The sequence below is a fragment of the Patella vulgata genome, chromosome 1 (assembly GCF_932274485.2).
Source record: "Patella vulgata chromosome 1, xgPatVulg1.2, whole genome shotgun sequence".
In the NCBI taxonomy this organism is placed as follows: Eukaryota; Metazoa; Mollusca; class Gastropoda; family Patellidae; genus Patella; species Patella vulgata.
Window position 1 is genome coordinate 5,402,855 of NC_065879.2, and position 26,120 is coordinate 5,428,974.

The 26,120-nt window shown below is 37.0% G+C and overlaps 1 protein-coding gene across 1 annotated transcript in view; it reads left to right on the forward strand.

Moving 5' to 3' along the window:
- LOC126815060 (uncharacterized) overlaps positions 1–25,504 on the forward strand; it is a 70,536-nt gene extending 45,032 nt beyond the window's left edge. The window contains exons 5-13 of the mRNA XM_050540596.2: positions 4,701–4,846; positions 7,591–7,699; positions 8,227–8,339; positions 11,370–11,598; positions 13,990–14,529; positions 15,535–15,682; positions 19,500–19,577; positions 20,471–20,515; positions 23,005–25,504. Coding sequence (XP_050396553.1) covers positions 4,701–4,846; positions 7,591–7,699; positions 8,227–8,339; positions 11,370–11,598; positions 13,990–14,529; positions 15,535–15,682; positions 19,500–19,577; positions 20,471–20,515; positions 23,005–23,110 — 1,514 coding nt within the window. The 3' untranslated portion in view covers positions 23,111–25,504. The remainder of the gene's footprint in view (positions 1–4,700; positions 4,847–7,590; positions 7,700–8,226; positions 8,340–11,369; positions 11,599–13,989; positions 14,530–15,534; positions 15,683–19,499; positions 19,578–20,470; positions 20,516–23,004) is intronic.
- The last annotated feature ends 616 nt before the right edge of the window (positions 25,505–26,120 follow it).

A 26,120-nucleotide genomic window follows, 5' to 3' on the forward strand; every position in this document is an offset into this window, starting at 1 on the left:
TCAAAATTGGAGTATCTACTAAAATAGGATTTTATCTTAAGTTAAGATTTCGAGAAACGGGGCCCAGCTCTTTATCTAATCTCCCATAATTTATCTTTAAGGCGACGTTTCGTAGAGTGTTCTCTCAACGATACACTTGTAGCTGTTTTACCCTAAGTATGTGTTTTTGATGCATGCGGTTAGGTATGGGGGAAATTCTGCCCAGAAAGCGGCGCTTCAGTCTACCGTTATTTCGAATTCGAATTGCTTAAAATTTGTGTAGTATTTATTACTAGTTATTGTATACAAAGGAAAAATCAAAATAGACTTAACATAAATAGAAGTATCAGATAAATTATGTGTATTATATACTATACTGCAAATGTGCAATCAAAGTGTCCAACCTCGTAAATTTCTCCGGGTCCCTCGGTTTCCTCCCACTGCTAAATGTACAATGAAAATGTATCAGATAGAAAACTTTAATTAGATGTGGTATCTGATGCTTTAATCATACTAATCATTGATACCAACAATAGGTGGGTCGGATGGTGGAATGGTTAGCGTGTGCGCGTTGTATCATAAAGTCTGTCATTGAGTCAACTGTCGTGGTTTCGATTCCCCGGTTGTACGTGACAAGGAGTAGAGTCATCTGTCCAACTTCGTTGGTTTCTCCGGGTCCTCCGGTTTTCTCCCACAGCCAAAGACCCCCTACGCGCAAGCGAATTGATGAAATAAAATTGAACCATATGTTAGTTCCGAAATGACCAAATTTGTGTCAAGTGGACTATAAACCCCCTCTCCCTCCCTCTCTCTCTCTCTCTCTCTCTCTCGATTTTAAAACTACAAATTGTTTTGGCCGACAGGGAGCAGTGGGAAGTTCAGAATGACCCCCAACTCCTGAAAGCCTCATTTTATTGAACATACGAATTGGAACATTGAACTGGTCAGATTCGCATAATAATATCATTACAATATTATAATTAAAAACTCCCTTTATTTGAAAAGTTTCCGGAAACGTATTACCAAGAATCCAAAATGTACGGCGTGAGTTTCTATTCTAATGTTTTGATCGAATGTTTTAATGAATTCATCTGGTCAAAAGTCACAGAGCGAAACATAATTCTCTCGACACCCCGATCAATGCATTCGGTCATTCGGTTAAAAACTCCCTTTATTTGAAAAGTTTCCGGAAACGTATTACCAGGAATCACAAATGTACACCGTGAGTTTCTGTCCTAATGGTTTGATCGAATGTTTTAATTAATTCATCTGGTCAAAAGTCACAGAGCGAAACATAATTCTCTCGACACTCCGATCAATGCATTCGGTCACACACTCATTAAAGTTTGTGGCATCTTTGTGTAGTCTGATAATACCACATGGAATTACAAACAAATTAGTCGACTGGTCAAGATGGTTTGACCTCGGCGTATAAACTCTTGTCAGTCTTAACAATTTATCTAGACAGTTATGGGATTTGACTCCAGCACCAATTCCATAAAACCAAATATTAAGAATCACTGAATAATTTTTATTAACAATGCCTGAACAGCTAAAGTAACGCCAAATCGTTTCGGAAGTGTTAGAAATAGAAAAGGATATTTAATCACACATAACTTTATAGGATAAAGGGGGTTCACGGTGGATAAGTGGGTAAGACGCTGGCTCGCTAGTCTGGAGGTCGGGTTTTCGATCCCTGCATAGGCCGAGAAAGTTCACCGAGATTTTCCGGCGTGGTTCCCGCTTGTCAGTGATGCAGGACGGAGGGTCTGGCATGGACAGCTGTCTAGTCATTCGGATGAGACGAAAAACCGAGGTCCCGTTTACACATTGGCGTGCACGTAAAAGATCCCGTGACAGTTGGAATTCGATATAAGAGTAGGCCGTAGTGCCGCTGTCCGGGCAAAATTTCCCTCATAGCACACTTTATGGCGTGTGCTCGTCTTCATTAGCCCAGTGGGAGCAGAACAGTAGGACGTTAAACCCCATTTCGTTTCATTTTAGGGAGCCACGGTGGCTAGTTGGTTAAGACGCTGGCTCGCTAGCCTGAGGGTTGGGTGTTCGATCCCTGCATTGGCCGAGAAAGTTCATCAGGATTTTCTCACGTGATTTCCCCTTGTCAGTGATGCAGGACGGAGGGGCTGACAAGGAAAGCTTTCTAGTTGTTCGGATGGGACGAAAAACCGAGGTCCCGTGTACACATTGGCGTGCACGTAAAAGATCCCTTGCAAAATTTCCCTCGTAGCACACTTTATGGCGTATGCTCGTCTTCATTAGCCCAGTCGGAGCAGAACAGTAGGACGGTAAACCCCATTTCATTTCATTTTATAGGATAAAAACTCAGAAAGACAGACAGCCCGTTGCGAAAAAATCGTAGGTTATAGACATTCTCCATTTATTTTGTTGTTCAGGATATTTACCCGATATTACTTTCCTAGTGGAGAGTCCTGTCAGTCTGATTAATTCCTTACTGGGAAAATCAGTTGTTATCATTTTACTAATGTGTCTACATGTATACAGTGAATATGTATCACTGGTAAGTTGATACTGTTGTCTTATGAACCTGGGTCTTGTAGTAATGACAATTTTTGTCATTAAAATTATATAAGTGTTCATTATTCTAAACTAATGTTTAGTATGTATAGAAATTAGTTAGAAATTATACAGTTGTCAATAATTAGCAGGAGTGTAACTAGCTGTAAAAAATGTCAGTACTAGTGTAAAAGTGTGACTATTTATAACACCCATCACTGTTCAATACACAAACCTGGACAATAGTGGTGTATATCATTCAATAGTCACAGTTTGAACACCTTAGTGACAAAACACCTGATTACTACCAATTTTAACTAACTAATACACATTATGTATATAAAATTACGTCTTTGATCTGTTAGTGTCGTATATCTTCATTTACATGTATATAAGTTTTTTGCTGCTTAGTCAACTTTATAGTGTATGTTGGTGCGGCATAGTGCCTTCACTGTCGACAATGATTCTACAAGTTGCATATTTACCTTTCTCGGAAACCAAAATTCTCTCAAAAAAACGTTGACTCTGATATAGATGTAATATAGAAACGGTTATACTGTCATTTTTAAATCAATAAATTTTCATTCGTTCCCATTTCTCTGAGAATCGTAAGGAAAGACACGGTAAACAAAAGGCATGAATGTTGCTTCCCCGACCCAACCCATCCCGACATCACAAACACAAACAAAAATAAGATGGATAATAATTTCTACAAAAAAAACCCTGGAACGAAATTTCTTTAACACGATTAAGATTTCTGAGCGTTGTTTATTTGGCAAACGTCTGTTCTATTTAATACGGTACTTGGGGCCATGTCGAGAGATTACAGGAATTTATTATGTTATTATAACTTTTTTGAAAGAACATTTTAATATTATCGACCTTAGAAACATGTTTGATCTATGACAACGATTCGATCCATATTGTAATATTTGCTGTTTGATAAGCGTAGAGTTGGACTAATTATTTTCATTAAATACAGACATATCGCCTTTAGGGACTAGCTAGTTTGACTCCCGACACTAACAATTGCTTTATTCATTGATGTGGAAATAATGTGGTATTGAGTTGTCCGATCCAATATGTGCTTGTTAAAGTGTGTCTAAGACAATTTAGCCAACGTGCTATATCGATTTTTCGTATTATTTAGTTCGGTTTTAATGATCATATCCCCTGCGTTCTTGGTTCTGGCACTCATCTGCATTTGATTTGTCGATAGGCCTGGTAAGTTAATCTCAAAAGTTGAGTGACCCCAAACAAATTGCAAAAGAAACCAATGCTGTTTGGTTCAATCATACATGTACTTATATTAGACATCATTCTCATCAAATTCGGCAGAAATCTGCCAAGGCGAAATGACTTCCGGGAGTTTCGGGGAGCGATATTTCGTAACCAGTGCGTTTCAGTGGTGAGACAATAAATATATTTTTATTAAAATCTTACAATTCACAATCCAAAATGGCAGATTTTAAATTAATCTTTAGTTTTCCCTTTTGGATACGTCTTTCACATGGTTTTAGATGTGATTTGGTTGAATTCTGAGATCAATCTCAAAAGATTAATTTCGAAATCCAAAATGGCGGATGGACTGAAAAGGAGTATAGTAGTTTCAGGGGACCCTAAACTAGTTAATGTTCTTCCGTAGTGATGAATTTACATCGTTTTTAATGAATTGTGAAGATAAATGCATAACCTAAAAACACCAGGATATAATCTAGAAAGCACCATTTACAGAAATTAAGAGCCCGGTTGGAGAGAACCCCGTCGTTCCCCTTACGGAGTAAATATGAACCCGTATCATATATCCATTGCCTGACGAAAAACAGTATTACCGTGGCAGTTGCGCGAACTTGTGAAATGACTAACAGGCAGAAATGAGCCCGTGTTTACTATCGGTGAAGATGATACCAAAGACGGACCCTTGGCAGAAAGGTTCCCGAACCTGGCCTCGCGAGTTGTTCCCACTCTATGAGTGTCCTCTTTGGCACCCTCAGCAGACGGGATATTTAACGGGATATGATTAAAAGTCGGTACCAACTATAATCTTCGCTAAAATCTTTATCCAATATTGTAGATTCCTCAATCCATCGCATGACAATTAAAGACTTTAAATTTTAAAATCAGTGAAAATTTTAATATTGCCCGAGACATAACATTAAAATATTATAATGTCTTTCTTTTCTTTGTAGAGGAATTTTTGGAGTACTTTTATCCAACACCATATACTGTAGTGCTTGGAAACAATGAAAAGAACTACCAGAGAGTCACTCCAAATAGATGTGCTAGAATCTGTCTAGAACAGCCTGACTTTATTTGTCGTTCGTTTGACTATCAGGTAATATTCAGACAACAGGCTTAATAATACACAAGGTGCAATTTTATGGATACACAATTACTGCTTATTACTGAGCGACGTACGTTTCGACTAGGCTTCTCTAGTCATTATGAAACAATGATGAAATATGAAAATATAACAAACCAATATATACATGTACACAACAATAATTAGTTAATGCTGACCAACAAGTGATACCCTTACTATACCGGCATCCCTGCATCGCATCAAGAAAGTAAGATTATTACATACATCTACATATTTTCCTTCTGTTCTTCGTATCTGATCAATGAATTTGACCACTAGTACATAATTAACACAAGGTACAATTTTATGGATACACAATTACTGAGTTTAATACTAAGGGATGTTTTGACGAGGATACTCTCATCTTTATCAAGTAAATGATACAGGTATGTGAATAGTAGGCAAATATATACAGAATATGCAACACAAATAACAATCAAATAATGCCAAATTGTTGCAAAATCTAATATACTTGCCCTCTGATTTCACAATCAAGAAGATACCAGTACATACTTTCAATAAATTACTAGTAATTCTTTAAATGGCATTTAGTAATTGGAACATAATCAAATAACATACTATTTATGGAATAAACTATGGTTTATTTCACTGCGACGTTTCAACAAGATTTCACAAGTTGTTATCAAGCATATTTTATTTTATTTGTGTTATATGCTTGTTGAAACATAGTAATTGTTATCCATATATGGTGTATTTTTTGATTATTAGATTACTAGTAACTGGCAAGAAGTGGCAAGACTAGTAAATGACTAGTAACTGTTTTATCTTGCTGAAGGGTGGGGTTAGCCGTGTGACAACAATAGTAAACTACGAGCAACTGATTTATCTTGATGAGGGGTGGGGTTAGCTCATTGAAAAGAATCGATAAATAATAATTACAAGTAACTGTGTTGTTATGATGAAGGGTGTGGTTAGCTGTGTGACAAAAATAGTAAATGACTAGTTACTGTTTTATTATGACGAAGGTTGTTGTAGCCCATTGACAAAAATAGCAATATAATTATTACTGGTAACTTCTATTTTGATGAAGGGTGTGAGTAACCTACTGACAAGACGAGTAAACTATTAATAACTGTTCTATTTTGATGAAGGGTGGGGTTAGCCGTGTGACACGAGTAAGAAATTACTAATATTTGTTCTATTTTGATGACGGGTTGGGGCGACCATGTGACAAGAATAGTCAACATGGGACTAGCCTGTTCTCCAATCCATTTTCAAATGAAATATAATATTGATTACAAAACAAAATGTTCTATCCCGTTACGGGTAGCTAAATGATCTTCTAGCTGGGGATGATACTTGACAATCACTAGAATTGTTCAACCAACCTAGAGTTTGTGCCAACCGGGGTGCTTCCGCCACGCCCCCACCCCTCCACTGCGCTACCAAGGAAAATCCAATTAATAAAATATAGATATTTCATATCATTTTCCCCAGTATCAAGTGGAATTTAAACCCCAACACTTCCTAGACTTTCGGTCATCTGGGATTTCAAATCGTGTAATCTTTGATTCTCGATCAGTATATCTTGTATAATAGAACTAATTGAATATGTCTACGGAACTCAACGTTGAATAAGTCTACAAGTTGAACGAATAAATGTAAAGATGTTTAAAATCTTATTATCGATTATCTAATTTAGTACCCAAGACGTCAATTTCGATATTTATTTTCTAAAGTGGGCCTAAAATGTCACCATCTCTCAAACACAAATAAATCGTTATACTGTTGCAGAATTGTTCAACAAAATGGATTTTATTTGTGTCATCATTTCAACCAATTAAGTGGTTACGGTTATTAAGTAATTGATTGCTACCGGAAATTAAACATTGACGCACGTGAGGAGTATAAACAGTGGAGAATTATTTGACTTTTAGAGATCGGATCATTTGATATAATAAACTGCATTCACGTATTGTAAATAAAAGCCTTTGATTGATAACGGGACAAAAAAAAGAGAGAATCAAAAGTCAATGATATTCCTGGCAAGTTTGAATCATACTGTGTTAACGAAGAGATCAATGGGTATACAATTTCCAAAGGTACCATGGTTCGTATCGATTAATACGCTACGCCGCCGGATATCCGTCTTCGACTAACTTCCGTTACTAGGCAATTCACACCTGAAACGTAATCGAACGAGAAGCGAAAATCAATTTGAAAAGTCACCTGGGGCTAAACGAAGCCATCCACTGTTTTCATCCACTTGAATTAACGTAATTAGTCTGGGTGTCGTCTGCATGAAGACAGCAGCGTCATCAATACTATATCTATTAGTGCCTAGATATACCCATTGGTGTCAAATTCGATCCAAGCTTGATATACCCGAATTAAGGCCATGGACTAGTATAATTCTAGGTTAGGGTAAAATCCCCCCCACCCCTTTCTGCCCACCTGCCTGTATATAAATGAATCAAGGTCATGAACTAACATAATTCTAGGTTTTAGGTTAGTGGTAAGAGGGTCATATAGTCTTTTATTGGTCGAAAGAGCCCTATATAATCTTGATTACCTCGTAGGTTTACTCCGGGTTCTCCGGTCTCCTCCCACAGGAAAAGCCACTGCGCGTGCGCTAAGATAATAAAAATGAAAATAAGATAAATTGTCTGCGATATCACCTTCGGTGAAAGCGGACATTAAGCACTAAGAACAACATGTATTATCAAGTTTATGTACCTTTATTAATCTGCTTTCAGATCGAAGAGGGCACGTGCTTCCTTAGTTCCAAAACAGGAAGTGACGTCGGTGGTTTATATTACCAAGGGTTAGCACAAGTTCATCATTTTGAAATGAAACCTTTTCTGGGTAATTTTCTTTATTCCATACTTTTTTTTCTGATATCTCACGCTGTTCACTTATAGACATTATGAATGTGGTCGTGTAAGACCAAATTGCAGTATCCAACTGCATCTCTCACTTTTAAATTAGTCTAATTCAATCTGATTAAAATAAAGATCTATATTTCGTTTCGTTTTTTTCCTACTTTTGATGGCCTACACTACAAGAAGATCTGACAGGTTTTAGTGGAAAGTCGAGTCGGGGGTCATACGAGCGGCTCCTGACACTATGACGTCAGACATTCATTTACCAATAAGCGTTGACGTCCTAGTGGTTTACTCACAATTCCATGCAGAACTCGATGCAACAGACGGTTTCATTGGCTAATATCTTACATCAACCAAAACACGGGTTATATAACAACTTTTCCAGATCCTAGCGCTGTGAAGACAAGTAAAACGAAAATTTAAACTATAAAAAATGAAACGAAATAGGATCTGTGATTTAATCAGATTTACAAGTCTTCAAATCTGATTCCTGTTCTTGTACTTCAGATTGTGGTGGAATACTAACTGGAGAATCTGGAAATTTTGCCAGTCCTAATTGGCCTAGAAATTATGCACATAACCTCAATTGTTCCTGGTATTTGCAGGCTCCTAGTTTTAAGGTAAGCACTAGTTATTGTATTTTCTTTCTGTTAACCTTCTATGAATTAATAGAGAATCTCCTACCCGTCTTTTATGATATCAAAAAATATCAACACAAGTCGATAAAGTAAAAGAAAACGAGACTCTGTCGAGTTTTTTTTTGACTTTATCGACGAGTGTTGATATTTTTTGATATCAAAAAAAGACGAGTAAGAGATTTTATTTATCACTCAACCCTTTCTTACATGCACAAATAAATAAATATAATTATTTCTATAGATTTCACTTTTACTGAACCTGATTATATTACGGCGTAGTGATACATCATTTTTTGACAGCAATTCAACCATTGCAAAGTCCTTTATATTGGCCCAGTGTTTCCATCAAGGTCAAATGAATAACAATAGTTCGTTTTTGAAAATAAAGTTACTTTTAATAAGAATTGAACTGTTCTTTGAAAATAAAAAAAAAGTAGTTCTTTTTCAACTGACCAATCAAATTCATGTAAAGGAGATATCGCAGTAGATTATGAAATATATCACACAAGCGATATCTACTGTAGAATGTATTTTTGGGTGATAAATTAATATATCAGACAATTCAGAGCCAAATGATCCTTTGGTTAAAATGCACGAGGAAATCAGAGCCCGCTGGGCGGAAATAGAAACGAAACCAAATGGAGTTTATACACGTTTAGATTGGCGCTTGACAAATTCCATTCTATTCATTTATCTCAAATATGATATGAAATATTATTCTGGAAAATGGCTGTTATCAGCAACGATATGAAATATTAATTTGGAAAATGACTGTTATCAAATTGTTGACAAATCTGATTTTATACAATGATGTTTCAACAAGTGTCGACACCCTTGCCAATGGTCTCATTACAGATAAACATTTTTTCAAATGTTGCAGGGGGTGGGGGTGGGGATGGATGGCCGAATGGTTAGCGTGTGCACGTTGTATCATCATAAGGTCTGTCATTGAGTCAATTGCCGTGGTTTCGAATCCCCGGTTGTACGTGACAAGGAGTAGGGTCGCTTGTCCAACCTCGTGAGTTTTCTCCGGGTCATCAGGTTTCTCCCACTGCTAAAGCTCCCTTCCCGCAAGCGAATTATTGAAATAAAATTGAATCCTATGTTAATCCCGAAATGACCTAGTTTTGTGTTGAGTGGACTTTAAACTCCGTTTCTATCTCTCTCTTTCTCTAATGTTGCAAAGTTAAATATCTGTAGAAATATCTGTTTAAATTTGCAAGCACGAGTGTGCTATACAATCAAATAATTTACAAGGGCAGGGTCTAGTCGTTCGTATGGGACAAAAACGAGGTCCCGTGCAAATATTGGAATTCGAAATAACAGTAAGCCGTAGCGCTGCTGCCCGGGCAAAATTCCTTTAATAGCACATTACATGATATATTCCTGTCCTCATTAGCCCAGTCGGCGCAGAAAAGTAGGATGTTAAAGCCCATTTCATTTCATGTCTTCCGTGTTTGATTCTCTATTTCTAAACATAGCTGAATCAAATGAATCTACCCTCCAGTATGACTATATATCTGCTTCTCTATATATCTTATTCCGGTAGCTACCCCATTACACCATAGGGTATCGTCTATGCCGTTAAAAGAATTGATTAAGCAATTCCATTACCTTAGGAGTTGGATGATGATTACAGATTAGTTGCCTATTGTCTGCCTAATAATCAGTTTAGACGATACATTTACCACAAATTGCTTGACTTGAATAAACGAAAAGGTGATACATCGCTTCAAATTAAAATTCTTTATGTGGTTACTCCGCTTGTTATGTTGTCAATAAACGTCAACAAAGCGCCTATAAAGTCTTCGAGATTAGGATTAACTCGATTTCTATTTGAAGTTCCAATGTACCATTAATGGATTATAAAGATAAACGAAATTAAGATTTAGACTAGTAAGGGGGGGGGGGTAGTCTTATAAATTTACTAACGGTGAAACGAGCGCGATGTAACTTTCACTTAAAAATATTGGCATTAGGAAAGTGTTTCGTTTTTCGCTAATAATAATTAACGTTATTCATAATAACACAACTTTATAGATTTAGTACTTATTACATACAACGTTTCAATACTCTTACGGGTATCAAGCAATGATAAAGATACCTGTAAAAGTGTTGAAACGGTGTATGTAATAAACCAAAGGTAGTAAATCCATAAAATTATGTTATTATGAATATTATATCTCTACTTCTAAATGTCATTTAAGGATAAGAATTCGCAGTTTGGACAATTTAGTGTTTTTCTTTCGTGTTAAATTGATTTGTTTAAACTGCTGAGGCATCTTTATTATCGTCATTACGAAGAATACATATATGTTATATCATTTAATTTTATATTTCTATGACTTATCATTTTAAAATTAACTGTCTGATCACGAATAACGATCTGGTTCCTTATCATTTGGGAGTTTGTTTCCACCTTAGGTTGATAATTGTACATTGCACTGTCGAGGCATCCTTATTAAAGATGCATTATGCAAGAGCTAAATCTGCCTATTGCAGGTATTAATTAGACATTAATTAACTAATCTAGACTATAATCAACTCTCGAGATTTGAACTAGGTTAGAACGGTTCGCCATTTAAAAATTTAATTTAAAAATGGGAAAGAGAGGATAAGTCTCGAATATACCAGTGTACTGGTTACCACAATGCACACATTTTGTCAAAACAGTGATAATGTGGCTGAGAATGAAGTAATTTGAATTAAATTTTTAATATTTTCATTTTACACTATCGAATTTTGAGCTATTATAGCACGAATGGTCAGCCCTTTATCTAAATCTTACATAATGTATGTTTAATATAAAGAACACTAAAAGTTTATTTTATTAAAGTGAATTCGTAAGGTTTATCTTTGTAAACTTGAGACATATTCCTGAATCATGAATAACAATTAACAAAGATCCGTTCAACTCCCAAACGCTAATACTGTCTGCACACTGAATGGTTGAGCTGTCGACATTTTGTCACAATTTACCAGACTAATTACTTGTCTTCTTGCTTCACACAGGTAATTCATTTTGACTTCAGCCATCTTGATTTAGGCAGACATACGAGTAACACATGTGATGAAGCTAATGACAGATTGTTAATAATGGAGAAGACCCCCCATGGTTTAGTCAGGTTCTGCGCAAGTCAGACAATGAATAATTATGTCAGTCAAACGAGTAATGTAACTCTACAGTTCCTCACCAATATGAATAATGATGCACCTGGTTTTAGAGTGTTTTACAAGACAGGTATGTATGTTTTTATGGTAATGTATTCCATAGAGTTAATATGTTTCTTTGAGATTCCAGAATAAAACTAAGAATGGTTTGAAAGTGTGAAATACTGAAAATAGTTGAATACAGAAAACCCCTTTAAAAACGTGTGACTGTATTTCAAATCAGTTAATTTGTAATTTATAAAGCTAGGTTCCCACTTTGACGATTCGTGCCACGATCGAAATAGTGGTTTTAATCGTGGAGTAATCGTGGTGATCCTATCAGGTCTTATCATATATAGAGGTCAGTCGTAGCAATCGTCTTGATTGTATCGAAACACATCCGAACGTATCTGCACGTACCAGATCGTAGACTCAACAGGGACAATCCTAGCCGGAACCTGGATGGCATTAGGTAACTTTGGTAAGGTCAGCAACTTCAAACATGTATAAATGACCATAATTGATTTCAGATGGTTGTATAATATCTAATCTACTGAATGATCACCAACTGTGATTATATTGAATATTATAGAGGGGTTGATAGATCTGGACGAATGATCCTAGACGTAATTGTCGACTCCCTTGATAATTCTGTCTTAGAACGCAGCGACAGACAGATTGTACCTTATTATATAATTACCATCGGTTGCATAATAACAATACAGCATGATTCTATTATTTCATCAGACAGCCAGTGCAATGATCAATTGAGGATACTAGTGTAATAAGTGCCTATTCACACAATCTACCCAAAATAGTATTTTCGCATGATATTTTTAGACCAGAACACTAAAATTGACATATACTGTGATAAAGATGATGAAATGATGAAAGTGAACAAGTTGTTATGAAAATCTGCTAGAAATGAATTCATTTGAAGAGATCAAATAATCTTATTTGAAAACAAGGGCACTAGCATCAATTATAAGACCGATATGTTGATTCTGCTTGCTTCCTTTTGTCCTGGGATGGGGGGAGGGTCTAATGGTTAGCGTGTGCGCGTTGTTTCATAAAGTCTGTCATTGAGTCAATTGGCGTGATATGGATTATTTTTCAATCCTTCGCTTGCGCGTTGGGGTCTTTAGCAGTGGGAGGAAACGGGAGGACCCGGAGAAAACCCACGAGGTTGGACAGGCGACCCTACTCCTTGTCACGTACAACCTGGGAATCGAAACCACGCTAGTTGACTCACTGACAGACCCAATGATACAGCGCAGCGCTAACCATTCAGCCATCCACCCCCCCCCCCCCCCCAAGAATCAAAAGGAACCAAAGTTATGATACAGCGCGCACGTGCTAACCATTCGGCCATCCATCGCCCCCAAGAACCCTTAAAGGATGGAATTCGATATAAAAGTAGGCCGTAGCACCGCTGTCCCTCATAGTGTACTGTATTGTCTCCATTAGCCCAGTCGGTGCAGAACAGTAGGACGTTAAACCTCTGTTGGTAGCTATAATAACAACCTTTCATTGACTTCATTGCCATGCATATAATATTCTATCTAACGGAAATAAAACCATTTTATACACCATGCCCGATATTATGACAAATGTTTTTTATTCGCTATTTTGAAAACAACCCATTTAGAGCGGGAAATTTAGTCGCATCTGCCAGTTATTATGTAAATTCCCTGCTAATTGGAGATGAGCGCTTCATCAAACATGTATCAAATCCAGACTTTATGACAAAACTGTCTCATTAGTCACGATGAAGTCATTATTCGTGTGGAACTAAAATTCCAGTGTAGATTTTTAAAAGTATGATTTAATTAAAAAGGAATCAGCCATATTTTTTATGATACCGGCTGCACTCATAATGTTACCATATATTGATATTAGTATCACGGTGATAATAAAAATGCACGGGAATGGAAGCGATTGGTAATTAATCTTCGTATTTGATTTTTTTTCCTCTAGTATATTGTTTTAAAACAGTTATTTTTTTCAATTGTGAATAATACCTTCAATTATATAATGTTAATAGAAACTTAAATCAAATCGCAATTAAGAACTCGCTTATACAGACAAACTGAATTAAATTGTATATCGTCCATTGTTTTTAAAAGCACTTCATACTTATGGAACGACTTGGCGCTTAATAAATGAAATGAAATGGGGTTTAACGTCCTACTGTTCTGCTCCAAACTGGGCTAATGAAGACGAGCATACACCATACAGTATGCTATGAGGGAAATTTTGCCCGGACAGCGGCAATACGGCCAACTCTTATATCGAATTCCAACTGTCAAGGGATCTTTTACGTGCACGCCAATGTGTACACGGGTCCTCGGTTTTTCGTCCCATCCGAACGACTAGACAGCTGTCCTTGTCAGGCCCTCATTTCTCTCTCTCACACACACACCCTCTCTCTTATTTACATTTTATTAACTCTAAATCACCGCTTAAATGTTAATTCTTTCAGACTGGCCATGTCATGCTATGCTCACTGAAGATGACGGAGAATTGGCTTCACCGGGATGGCCCGACCTATATGCACCAGGGTTATCATGTGTATGGACGATAGCAGCACCAACAGAGGCCAAAATATTCATCCATTTTACCAACATAGATTTAGAGGGACAACGTCTTAGACAATGCGGAGATGGTTACGATGTCTTGGAAGTTTTCGATGGGGACTCACTTGCGGCTGAAAAAATAGGGACATTTTGTGGTAATGAAAAGTCGCAGTCGTTTACGTCTAGGTATAACGTTTTATTGGTCCGATTCAGCACCGACCAACACGGCCAAAATACTGGATTCCACGCAACGTATAAATTTCTTTATAAACAGACGACAACAGTTCCGACAACAACCGTCCAATTACCAACGTCGTTGAACAGTAGTCTACATAAAGCTCTGACAGCAATGTTCTTTGAACCAGGTCGGAATGAAGAAGATGATTATGACGTAAAAACGTCTGTGTCGTATAGCGACCAGTCCACGACTGTGTATAATACAATGGGTAGGCCTACGTGTTGTCTTATTTGTGTGCGTGTGTGTGTGTGTGGGGGGGGGGGGGTAGGTATTATCTTATTTTTGTGGGTTGGGGTTGGGTGGTCTAGTAGTTTAAGTTGTCATTGAGCCAAGTGGTGTGGTTTCGATTCCCCGCTTGTACATGACAAGGAGTAGGGACACCTGTCCAATTTGGTGGTTTTCTCCGGGTCCCCCCACTGCTAAAGCCCCTTACGCGCAAGCGAATTATTGAAATAAAATTGAACCACATCACATGTTAGTCCCGATATGACCATACATTTGAAATTAATGACCTGTTTTGGGGCGGTTTTGATTTTTTTTACTGTATGGAAAGGGCATTATATAATATTTTTGTTAGCCCTTAAAGATCACCCTTGATTAGAATCTCGGCCTGGTCTATGATAGAAATTTAGCCCGGACAGTGGCAGTCTCATCTACTATAATGTGCTTTTAGGGAAATTTGTAATGGATCCTTTCCGTGCATCTCAACGTGTATGCGGGATCTCGGTATTTGGTCATATCCGAACGATTATGCACCGTTTCTTACCAGGCACTTCGTTCGGCATCCCCGACAGGAGAAACTGAGCTTCAAATTCGAAATAATATCGAAGTTTAATATAATTTAAAATACAGATGTGACGTCATCCTTTGATGTTGGCGTACCATTATTTCAAATAGTCGTACAGGAAACTTGCTAATCGTACATTATTTATACTAGTGAAATATTGGGACTCTTGTGACGTATTTTATTGTAAAAGCATGTGCGGAGCTTGCGTAATATATTGTAAAAACACTCGGGCCTATAGGCCCTCTTGTTGTTACTTAATGTCTCGCTCTCGACCATTTGGCAAATATTCTTCTTCGCGCAAAAATGGCCGTCTAATCAGCCACTATTCCATATTTCGACGCACTCTTTACTCATTATTTATTAAATATTAGACCTTGAAGGACAACCCACGCCTTATCTATAATCGCCATGTTTTCTGCCTTGCAGGTAAAGATGGCGGTGCTATTACAGGACAGAAATGGAATCATGAAGCCATCATAATACATATGAGGACCATATTAGCACTGTTTATACCGTTAATAATATTACTAGTAATAACAATAACAGCTTTAGTTTTAATATGCAGATATTACAGGTATGACCATTTATTTTATATTAAATGTGATAATTAATGTGATAATTGACAATATAAATGTAATGAAATAAAATGAAATGGCGTTTAACGTCCTAGTTTTCTGAACCGACTGGGCTAATGTAGACCTACGTATTCCATGCAGTGTTCTATTGGAGAAATCGCGGCATTTATATCGAATTGCAACTGTCAAGGGATCTTTTACCTGCACGCCAACGTGTACACGGGACCTCGGTTTATAGTCTTAGATATAAGTCCTTGAAAGACAGTCTAACACAAATTAAATTATGTACGTCATAAAAAGTTCTTTTTTTTCGGCAAAATTAAGTGAAATGAAATGTGGGGTTTAACGTGCTATTAATACAGTGAAGTGAAATGGAATGGGGTTTAACGTCATACTCATACAGTTAAGTGAAATGAAATTGGATTTAGCGTCCTACTGATATACAATGAAATGGGGTTTAGCGTTTTATTAAAGCGGCATTATGTGAGATTAGATAAAGAGCTGGCAGCTCTCGCTATAATAGTTAAACAATAGATAATGTAAAGAGAATATACAGAGTCGGAAATTCGCCAATAATACCGTAGCCTCGATTGTCATTGTTACCGTTGTTACGATAATAAACAAAATCTCGTTTTTAGGGTTAATTATCAACCGTCGTTGAACCGCAGATCGAATTCAAATCTATTGAAATCGCATCCGTCAGATGTCATCGATAGTCTGGATAAGTTAATTAAACATACATGATGCAGGTCTTTCTTTAGGCCTGAAATTTTTTCTAAATTATTAATTATACATTAATTAACTTATCCAGGCCATAACCATCTCTCAATGGCATCGGATTTATCCGATATTAAATAGATTAGAACAGTTCAGCCATATTTTGATTTAATCTAAAAATGGAGGAGCGGGACTTAGCGTCGAACAACCAGTACGGTGGTTGAAATTATTGTAACTGGTACAGTTAAGTTGAAGTTGAGTGTCAGCAACATTCCATGAATTAGATATAACCATTTACATATTCAAAGCCATACAACGGTTTATCAACTTTTTTCGCCCCAACATCTTTTAATCAGTGCCTATTTATATTTAAGGTTTATAGATTGTTTAACTACCAACAGTTTGAAGTTCTCTATAAAAGACAGTGAACTAAACAACCGAGCTCGTGCTAACGTTCTTTGATATTAATATTTTTATTGTGAACCGACATCAAATGTATGGAAACATTTTTTTCACATAAATCAAAGAGAAATTCCCCATAAAAATTCAGAACAAATAATAACACTGCAATTGTTTTGGGCTTTTTTCTGCAATAATGGTCATTATTATTCATGGATATCTGTAGTAATATACGAAATTATGCTCTTTTATTGTCCCCTGTTATCATAGCGCGAACTGCAGACATAGAACTTAAAACATCGCTCGTGCAAAGTGATATAGTATTGGAATTGTAGATTGATTAATCACTGGTATTTAATGTAATTACGCCTACAAAAAGTAGTTCCCACGATCAAGTATTCTTTCTTATAAAGCTGTTCAACACAAAAGATTTGAACTGTACTTTCAGTAAACAATGTTTGATTAAATGAACATCTGAACATACCAAAAACTAGCCAACTACCAATAAAATTCCCATATTGATCTACATAGCGTCTGCCTTAATTCCATTAAGCGTGTACTTCTAAGGAATACCGGCTTAGCACTCCCAACATCTGAAGAGACATATGCAAATAGGCGCCTTTCACTGCTAAGATTAGCTGCTGTCAGATACTTCTATTAACTAAAGGCGGCAGGAATTCGCTACTGTTGATCCCCAACGGACAGCTATTTTGGCGCCAAAACTAACAGGGCCACAGGAATCGCCGCGTTAAAATTGTCGATCTTCGATATCTCCTGAAGATTTCTATGTGACTACAAGTGATCAACATCTAGGGAGAGTTTGCTTGTCTAGTTATAACAATGAGAATTCATACACCCTCTAATTGAAATTGTCAGAGAATGGGTGAGACGATTGTTTGTAAACGTAATTCACCTAAATGTATATCTTAAAGGAACAGTCTTCGTCTGAATTCGTGATCTGATAATTTTCTTATAAAAGTACAGAACATGGCCAATCTCAGATCTTTTTTATTAACAAATTAAATAATAATAATAACAATCGTTTTCTATAGCGCTGAACATTCAGTCAGTACTGCTCTGTGGCGCTTATGACAATTAACAAAAGACATTTCTTTATTTAAGGTCAAAATAATTTATTGTATTGGGTTGATCTGGTATGTTAGTGCGATTAGTGATATGGAACAATTTTTAATTTTTAGGGTAGAAATTAGTCTAGGGAATATAGAATGTCACCTGACAAAACGATATGCAATTTGGTTACTAATTTTACGTTAATGTATCCTGCTTTGACGAAACAGGAACAGACAATCGGTTAACTCTAAATATTGTCTTTTATATTGTTTAAAGGTACATCATATAAGAGCTGACTATTCTTGCTATAATAGCTCAAAAATAGATAATGTAAAATGAAAATATTGAAAATTTCATTCAAATTACTTCATTCCGAGGCAAGTTATCACTGTTTGTAGTTTTGACAAGATGTGTGCATGGTAACCAGGACACTGGTATAGACTTAAGTCTCGCTTTCCCATTTGTAAATTACATTTATAAATGGCGAACCGTTCTAGTTAAAATCTCGAGTATCCGATGCCAGCGAGGGTTGATTATGGCCTGGATAAGTTAATTAATATCTCATTAATAGTTTATATAACATTTCAGGCCTAAAGAAAGACCTGCATTTGGCAGATTTAGCCCTTGTATAATGTATGTTTAAACTACCAACATTTTAAAGTTACAATTTCATATTTTCTAAGAAAGTTAAAACATAATTATTTCTATGTCTTTCTATAGGTTGTCAACTCACTATTATACGATCATAGGTGTTATTCTCACACCTAAAACTCATTTACACCGGAAATAATAACACAATTACCTCCCAATTACCTCCCTTGTTTTCTATTCTCCACCATGGAGTAGCTATCCTCAAACGTTTGAATTTGAAGAGGAAAATGATATTTTTGCCAATTTCTCAACTGGCAATAGTGAATTATAGGATTAATAGGATTATTCTTTAACAAGGTAGGACTGTTTATAGATACCAGCTATTTTAAGGCTTTATTTTAATAAATTTTAAAAATAATACGTAAAAATATGAAATTGCAACTTTAAAGTAACTCTAACATAACTAACTCTTAGTAATACTATTGTTTTGATAGAGGATATCTAATGTGTGTATTATTAAACTGGAAACAGAACAAGAAATAAGCTATGGGAAAACTATATCCCCTCACAGTCAACCTCCAATCGTACTGGGAAGGAATAAATAAGAATAATACTATAACTATAAATTTAAATAGAGAATCCAACCGGGGTTTATTAGCCGATATAATAATAGAAACCGTGTTTTACAGACCACATGGGAGTTTTTATATAATACATAAGGATATTTTAGCATATCAGACATTGGTTATTTAAGAAATATTTTCTATTTTTCAATTTTATAATGTTGTATTGTCTGCTATAATCCGATATATAACCACACGCAAATTAATACCCCATATAATTCATAAAGGTAAAATCTAATGGCGTCTTTCATGATTAAATTTAAATCAAGAAATGGATAATCGAAACTATATTTTATAGTAACGACTTTAGTAATGATGATCGAGGCATTAGGTATGGACTTGCACTTTGAGAACAAAATCTACTATATATGTACCAGACTTGTCACACATCATTAGCCCACTTATCTTATTTCAGGAGACGGTTGCCAAAAAGAAGAAATGTTCCAAATTACACGTTTACGGAAGAAAATTTATCATTATATGAAAAAGATAAGTAAGTATCAGTGTCCAAGGGCAATATTGGGGTGTGTGGAACAAGCTAGAGTCGATTTGTAGCATATCTGATCGACGGTATATGTTTGTCACTGGTTAAGCATTATGATTCTGATTATAATGTTGAAAACCGCATTAAAATCGCGTGATGTTTTGCCATTTGCGAGGGGGCACAAAAACTCAAGGGGGGGGGGCGCAAAAACTCAAAACCATGACACAAAGCTCGTCATTGCCTATGGAGGGTGCTATCAGGAATATTTCTATTTCTGTCAGGGCATCCTTAACGTGTTGCCGATCTAATTCTATTTGTTAAGGCCAGCTCAATTTTTGTCAAGGTCACTGAGATGTAAATAAGGTTAGGGCACGTGATTGTTGGCGAGATTGTGGGTTAGGGTTAGGATAAGCATTGGGGCTAGGTCCAGGGTTAGGGTTGAGATTAGCGCTAGCCGTGTTTACATCTCGAAACCTATGGCGAAAAACTGAGCTGGCCTTATGATTTAGCACAAACCGCTGCCAATGGCATCAAAAGAACGACTACGGAACGATTAGACGCTTCTCCCGTCTTGTATCACTGGCATGGGGAAAATAAGGCTAGAAAATTTCGAGGAATGTTTCTCGGGAAGCAACAGGATTGAATTCCCGGAACCGTAGTGTCATACTCGCCGATCCAAAAAGTGACAGATCCTAGTATGGAGGTAGCCAAATACAGAATTCCAGATCTGACAAACACTGTTTTTGTGTTTAACGGCAATAGGTAGTATCACAAAGACCTCTTTGACATTCTCCTAAGCATCTTAAGGATCCCAATTAACGTGATAAAATCATTAAACAAATTAAAGCAGAACTAAAATTTTGCCAAAAATATGAAATGAAATGAAAATTTTTTGTTTACAGTATAGATAATACAAACAATGAAGAAGAAACATGTCGTATAGAGTGGTGAGTACATGTACATTTAGGAACAATTCGCCATTAGGCGTGGGGGGGGGGTGTGGGGGACGATTCTAAGTTGGTAAGACACTGGCTTGCCAACCTGGAGGTCGCATCTTTGAAACCTGCATTGACCAAGAAAGTTCATTGGCATTTTTCGACGTGGTTTCCCCTTGTCAGTGATGCAGGACGGAGGGCCTGACAAGGACATCTGCCTGGTCGTTCGGGTGGGATGAAACACCGAGGTCCCGTGTATACGTTGGCGTGCACGTAAAAGATCCCTTGACAGTTGGAATTCGATATAAGAGTAGGCCATAGTGCCGCTGTCCGGGCAAAATTTCCCTCATAGCACACTGAATGGCATTAGGCCAGTCGCAACAGAACAGTAGGACATTAAACCCCATTTCATTTTCGCCATTAGGGAGCTAATGTTTGCTGACTGTCCCACGCTGCTGTTCTGTAGCTGAACATGATTATTAGCAGCTCATGAGCACTGAGATCGGGTCTCAGGAAGCCCTGCTGGGAGCGGGGCGTCCAAATGAACTAATACAAACATGTCATACAGAAAAACCCTCGGAGATACGTTACAGTTTGTTGTCCAAAGAGTGCACATGTTAACGGTAATCAATAAGATTCTTTGGATGATTTCCAATTGTTTACTATTGCGGTCCTATTGGTATATAGTAGGGAATGGGATCGCGGGACCCTTCCCCGAATATTTTCAACAGTTATCGGCGAAGTACCCAATTTGGATTATCACCTGGATAAGGAACGCAATCACTATCGATCGAAGGGGGGGGGGGGGGCAGTTGGATCATGGAGCTTGGATATGGATATCTTCGAAGAATTTAAAGTATATTTTTGAAAGTTTTAAGCTTAGTGGGTTTTTTATCGACGTGTCCCCTCTCCATCATAAGGTCTGTCATTGATTCAACTGGCGTGGTTTCGATTCCCCGGTTGTACTTGACAAGTAGTAGGGTCACCTGTACCCCCATTGCTAAAGAGACCCCTACGCGCAAGCGAATTATTGAAATAAAATTGAACCATATGTTAGTCCCGAAATGACCTAGTTTGTTTCGAGTGGACGTTAAACCCCAACTCTCTCTCTCTCTCTCTCTCTCTCTCTCTCTCTCTCTCTCTCTCTCTCGACATTCCCCCTCACCAACATATCTAGATCTAAAGCGTGACATCCTCTTTCTACCATAACACGAATCATTAACTGTGGATATCATGGTTTATTATAATATGATTTACAACTTACCAGTGTCTAGTGTTGTACAAACGTTATAAAAAGACATCATGACCATAATAATAGAGTCTATTACAATATAAATAAAAGCTAATTTGGGTTGTCATATTATTGAAAAACACGTATAAGAGCTTTTAAATCAATAATTTATGAAATTCATATCATTTTACAACTATTGACATTTTCATTAATTGCCCCTCTGAATGTTTTATGTGGATAGGTTTCATATTAAAATAGATTTTAGGAAATCAATATATTATGGTAGCCATGGTGATAATGTTCATTTTAGTTTCATTTTGTTCATTAAGTGCCAATCGACTACATGTATATCACTTATTTTATTTATCATTTGATTAACTTCATCTGACTATAAGATGAAAAAGTAACGCCGGGTGCAGTTTGCACCCCACCCCCACTGTACCCCCCTTATTGTTATCGCTCTTTTTTTATCGTTTTTTTTAACTTTTGTATTAAATCCCGTCTTGTTTGTAAGCTTGGAAGTGAAACATTTACTTGCGAAATTTGGGAAAATTCATTCGAAAATCTGTCGCTACAAGCTTTTCAGAGTCCAGATGTAAAAGGGCATAATATCACCCATTGAAATATACCGACGCACGGAAGTAATATAGCAAATATTCAAGAAAGACACAGAGAGAGAGAGAGAGAGAGAGAGAGAGAGAAAGAGGGGGGTAACCTCCACTCGACACAAACTAGGTCATTTCGGGACTAACACAGTCATGGTTCAATTACATTTCAATTATTCGCTTGCGCGTAGAGGTGTTACCCTACTCCTTTTCAAGTAAATAAGTATCAGGGGACTAGTTTTACTGTTTTATACGTCAGCACGATTGGGGAACCGAATATGTGATGCGTAATGAAGAGAGAGAGAGAGAGAGAGAGAGAGAGAGAGAGAGGGGGGGGTTTAACGTCTACTCGATACAAACTAGGTCATTTCGGGAGGTTGGACAGGCGACCCTACTCCTTGTCACGTACAACTGGGGAATCAAAACCACGCCAGTTGACACAATGACAGACCTTGTGATACAGCGCGCACGAGCCAACCATTCGGCCATCCAGCCCCCATATTCGAATGAAAACCTCAGACCAACGTGGAGAAGGTTTCCTCGTTTAGCACAATGTACGCCCACAGCGTATTATGGAACAGAACTTCACTTGTATTTTTGGTCTCACTAAAGTATATCTGTTGTGATTCCATTAAAACTGAATGTGGTATACTTTTATTTTTCAGCACAAATCCAGACATATCTTTTTCCAATCCTCTATATGAAAGGCGATTTCCTAAAGAAAAAGATGAAGAAGAAGAAAAAATAGACGTAGAAGACATTCCTTGCTGATGAATAGGACATGTGTGAAAACAATATCCCACGAATACAGAACAATGTCGAAAATCGGGACATCGTCAATATTGACCAATATTCGTCATAGAAAACGGAAGTTTGCGAAATACGCATCTTATGATGATGTTCCGGTTGTCAGCGAATATTGGTATATCTCTGTAAAGTTTATATTTCATCGCAATTCCTTTTAACGACTTTGAGTGGGGAAATTGGATGTGTGGAATTTAATCTGGTTAAAATACAGATCTATATTTCGTTTCGTTTTTTTTTTAATACTTTCAATGGCCTTACACTACATAAAGATCTGGCCGGTTGTAGTACTAGTAGACGGTCGCGCCAGGGGTTATAAGAGCGGCTTTTGAACCAATGACGTCGGACATTTGATTAACAAATCAGCGTTGATGTTTCTAGTGGAATACCCACAGCACACCAAAAACTCACCGTAACAGACCGTTTCGTTGGCTAATCCATCACATCATCCAGAACGCGGGTTAACATAACAACTCCTCCAGATCTTAGAGTATTAAAGACAAGTAAAGCGACATTTTGAACTATAAAAAACGGAACGAAATAGGATCTGTGTTTTATTCAGATTGTGTGAAATCAGATTGATCTGTGTCGTTGTGCTTTATATGATTCAAACCTTTTGATGTTTGCGATGGAAGCAAGTGTTCAGAAAATTTAATGCCTAATTTAAATGTTATTGGATCCTACCCTACTTACCAATGCCAGCAATCAACTCAACAAGAACGGCTCAAATATTTACATGATCACAATTCGATAAACTCTTTCCATAAACTCAAGTCAGCGTGTCAATTTTGAGAACCTGCTTGGAGCCTAAAGTGTGAATATCGTGTTAAAAAGCCACCATGGTGGTAATTAAACGAGCAACAACCGTGTTATGTCCCTTCATTTGAATGCCTTTTTCTGGTGCTATTTCATCGTGGAGTGTTTGCCTGAGCAATTTTCAATGTCAGCGCGGAGTTTACTTTTGATTCAGATAGTCTGGCAATATTTACTTCTTCCTCGCAAGATGTTCCAAGCAAAAGGATCGCGAGAAAGACGAATTCAATTTCCTTGTAAACTCGGGTCATTCATAGCATATGATTTTGCCATTAGGAAATTAAATTCTGAATTTATTGATCGGCAAATAACTGAAAGGGGAAAACTTGTTGGTACAGCACTTCAACCTTAAAAGAAATCAATCGAAACAACCAAAATGGCGGGCATCGATCACTAAGATATCGTGATTTCTCGCGAGCGTGACAAAGTGTTCGTCTGTGTAAGGGAACTGGTTTTTGTTAATCTGTGTATGAGGCGATTGATCCCGGGCATTAAGCAGACGACACTAGCCATAATGGCCGCCACTCTCAATTATTCAATACCCAGCATATTATAAATTTGTTCAATCATATATTTTGAATGCGTCTGAGAAAGAAATACTTATTTTTGTATGTTGTCATTGAATAACATTTTTTTTATGGAAAAGAATAGAAATTTTTGTATTTCCATGTCTTTTAGGAGAACTGAGTTTAAGAGTGTGTCGTAGAGTGTCCTAGATTTGTGTAATTTTTACAATACGTGCTTCAAGGCCCATTTCCTTAGGATTGTTAAAAAATTAAATAGTGAAAAAGACTGATGTCAAAACAACCAAGACACCCAGGTTATCCATTATTATTTTATTTTTCGATAAAGAAAATATCCCTTAATTGATTTGCACCCATCCAGAAATTAATTTGTATTAAATTAAAGACACTCCGTCCTGAACCACTGATAAGAAGGAACCACGCCGGAAAACCCCGATGAACTTACTCGGCCAACACAGGGATCGAAGACGGAACCTCCAGGTTGGCGGGTCAAAGTCTCGCCCACTGAGCCACAAGACGGGCATACGTCATACAATGTGCTACAGCCTACTAGTATTTTGAATAGACATTGTTTCTTGCCAGATCCCCAACCCCGAAGCACTGAAAACGGGAAACCACGCCGGAAAATTACGAGAAATTTTCTCCGATGTGAACCCGAAATACTTCTTGGTTAGCAAATCAGCCCTTTCTTCGCTGAGTCACCGCGGCTTCCCCAATGTCGGCATCAATGACTTGTAAAACGGCAATACTTTCCAGTGTTTACATTACGGGTGCTATTTGATTTAAACGGTAGGAAAACGTTGCGAATTTCGAACGGGTTCCTTTGTCTTATAAAATATTCTCCATTAAAGGGATGTCTGGATATGTAAACATAAAAACTTCAGTTTTACCCCCAAAATAATATGAACAAATAGGCAAGAAAACCCATCTTACACCACTAATGTAAATTTCTAGAAATGGCGCCATTAGTAGTATATTATTCTACTGTATAAAACTATGGTGGGCCGATGTTCACTTACTGTCTGATTCATCGTAAATTTTAAACGGATTTCTTCGATTATGAACAAACTACTTAACTTTGGTTATTATAAACTTACCTGTGTGTTTGTAATGAACTCCCGTTCGATAAAATCCATTGCACAACTAATTATCACAACGATGAAAACAATTTCTCTCTTGAAAAATTTGAAAATTTACTTGTAATTTCGACAGAGTCGATGTCAACAATGTCTTCGTGACGTAATGGTCGAATCCAATATACCTGTTGCGGGGGTTGGTTAACATTGAAAGATAGTTTGACAGCGCGATCATTTTGATCGTATATGGGTTTGGGCGACGAAAAATATCAATTGAAGGCAATTACATAGGAGATTTATATGGAAACCATTGATCGCCAGTCTATCAAATTTTCTTCACAATTAAAATATCACTGATTGCACGGATACTCGTAAAAATAAAGTCATGAATAAACTATAAATATCCTATCTTCTTTATGTTATAAATAATTTAACAAGGATCATGAAGCTTACCTCCGAATTCTCTGAGTGTATTTTTAATTTTATACGCATTCTTTCGATCGAATAATAACCGCTTCAGTAACATCTTTAAGCGTGTTGCGGCAGCCCTCAGCGTGTCTATTG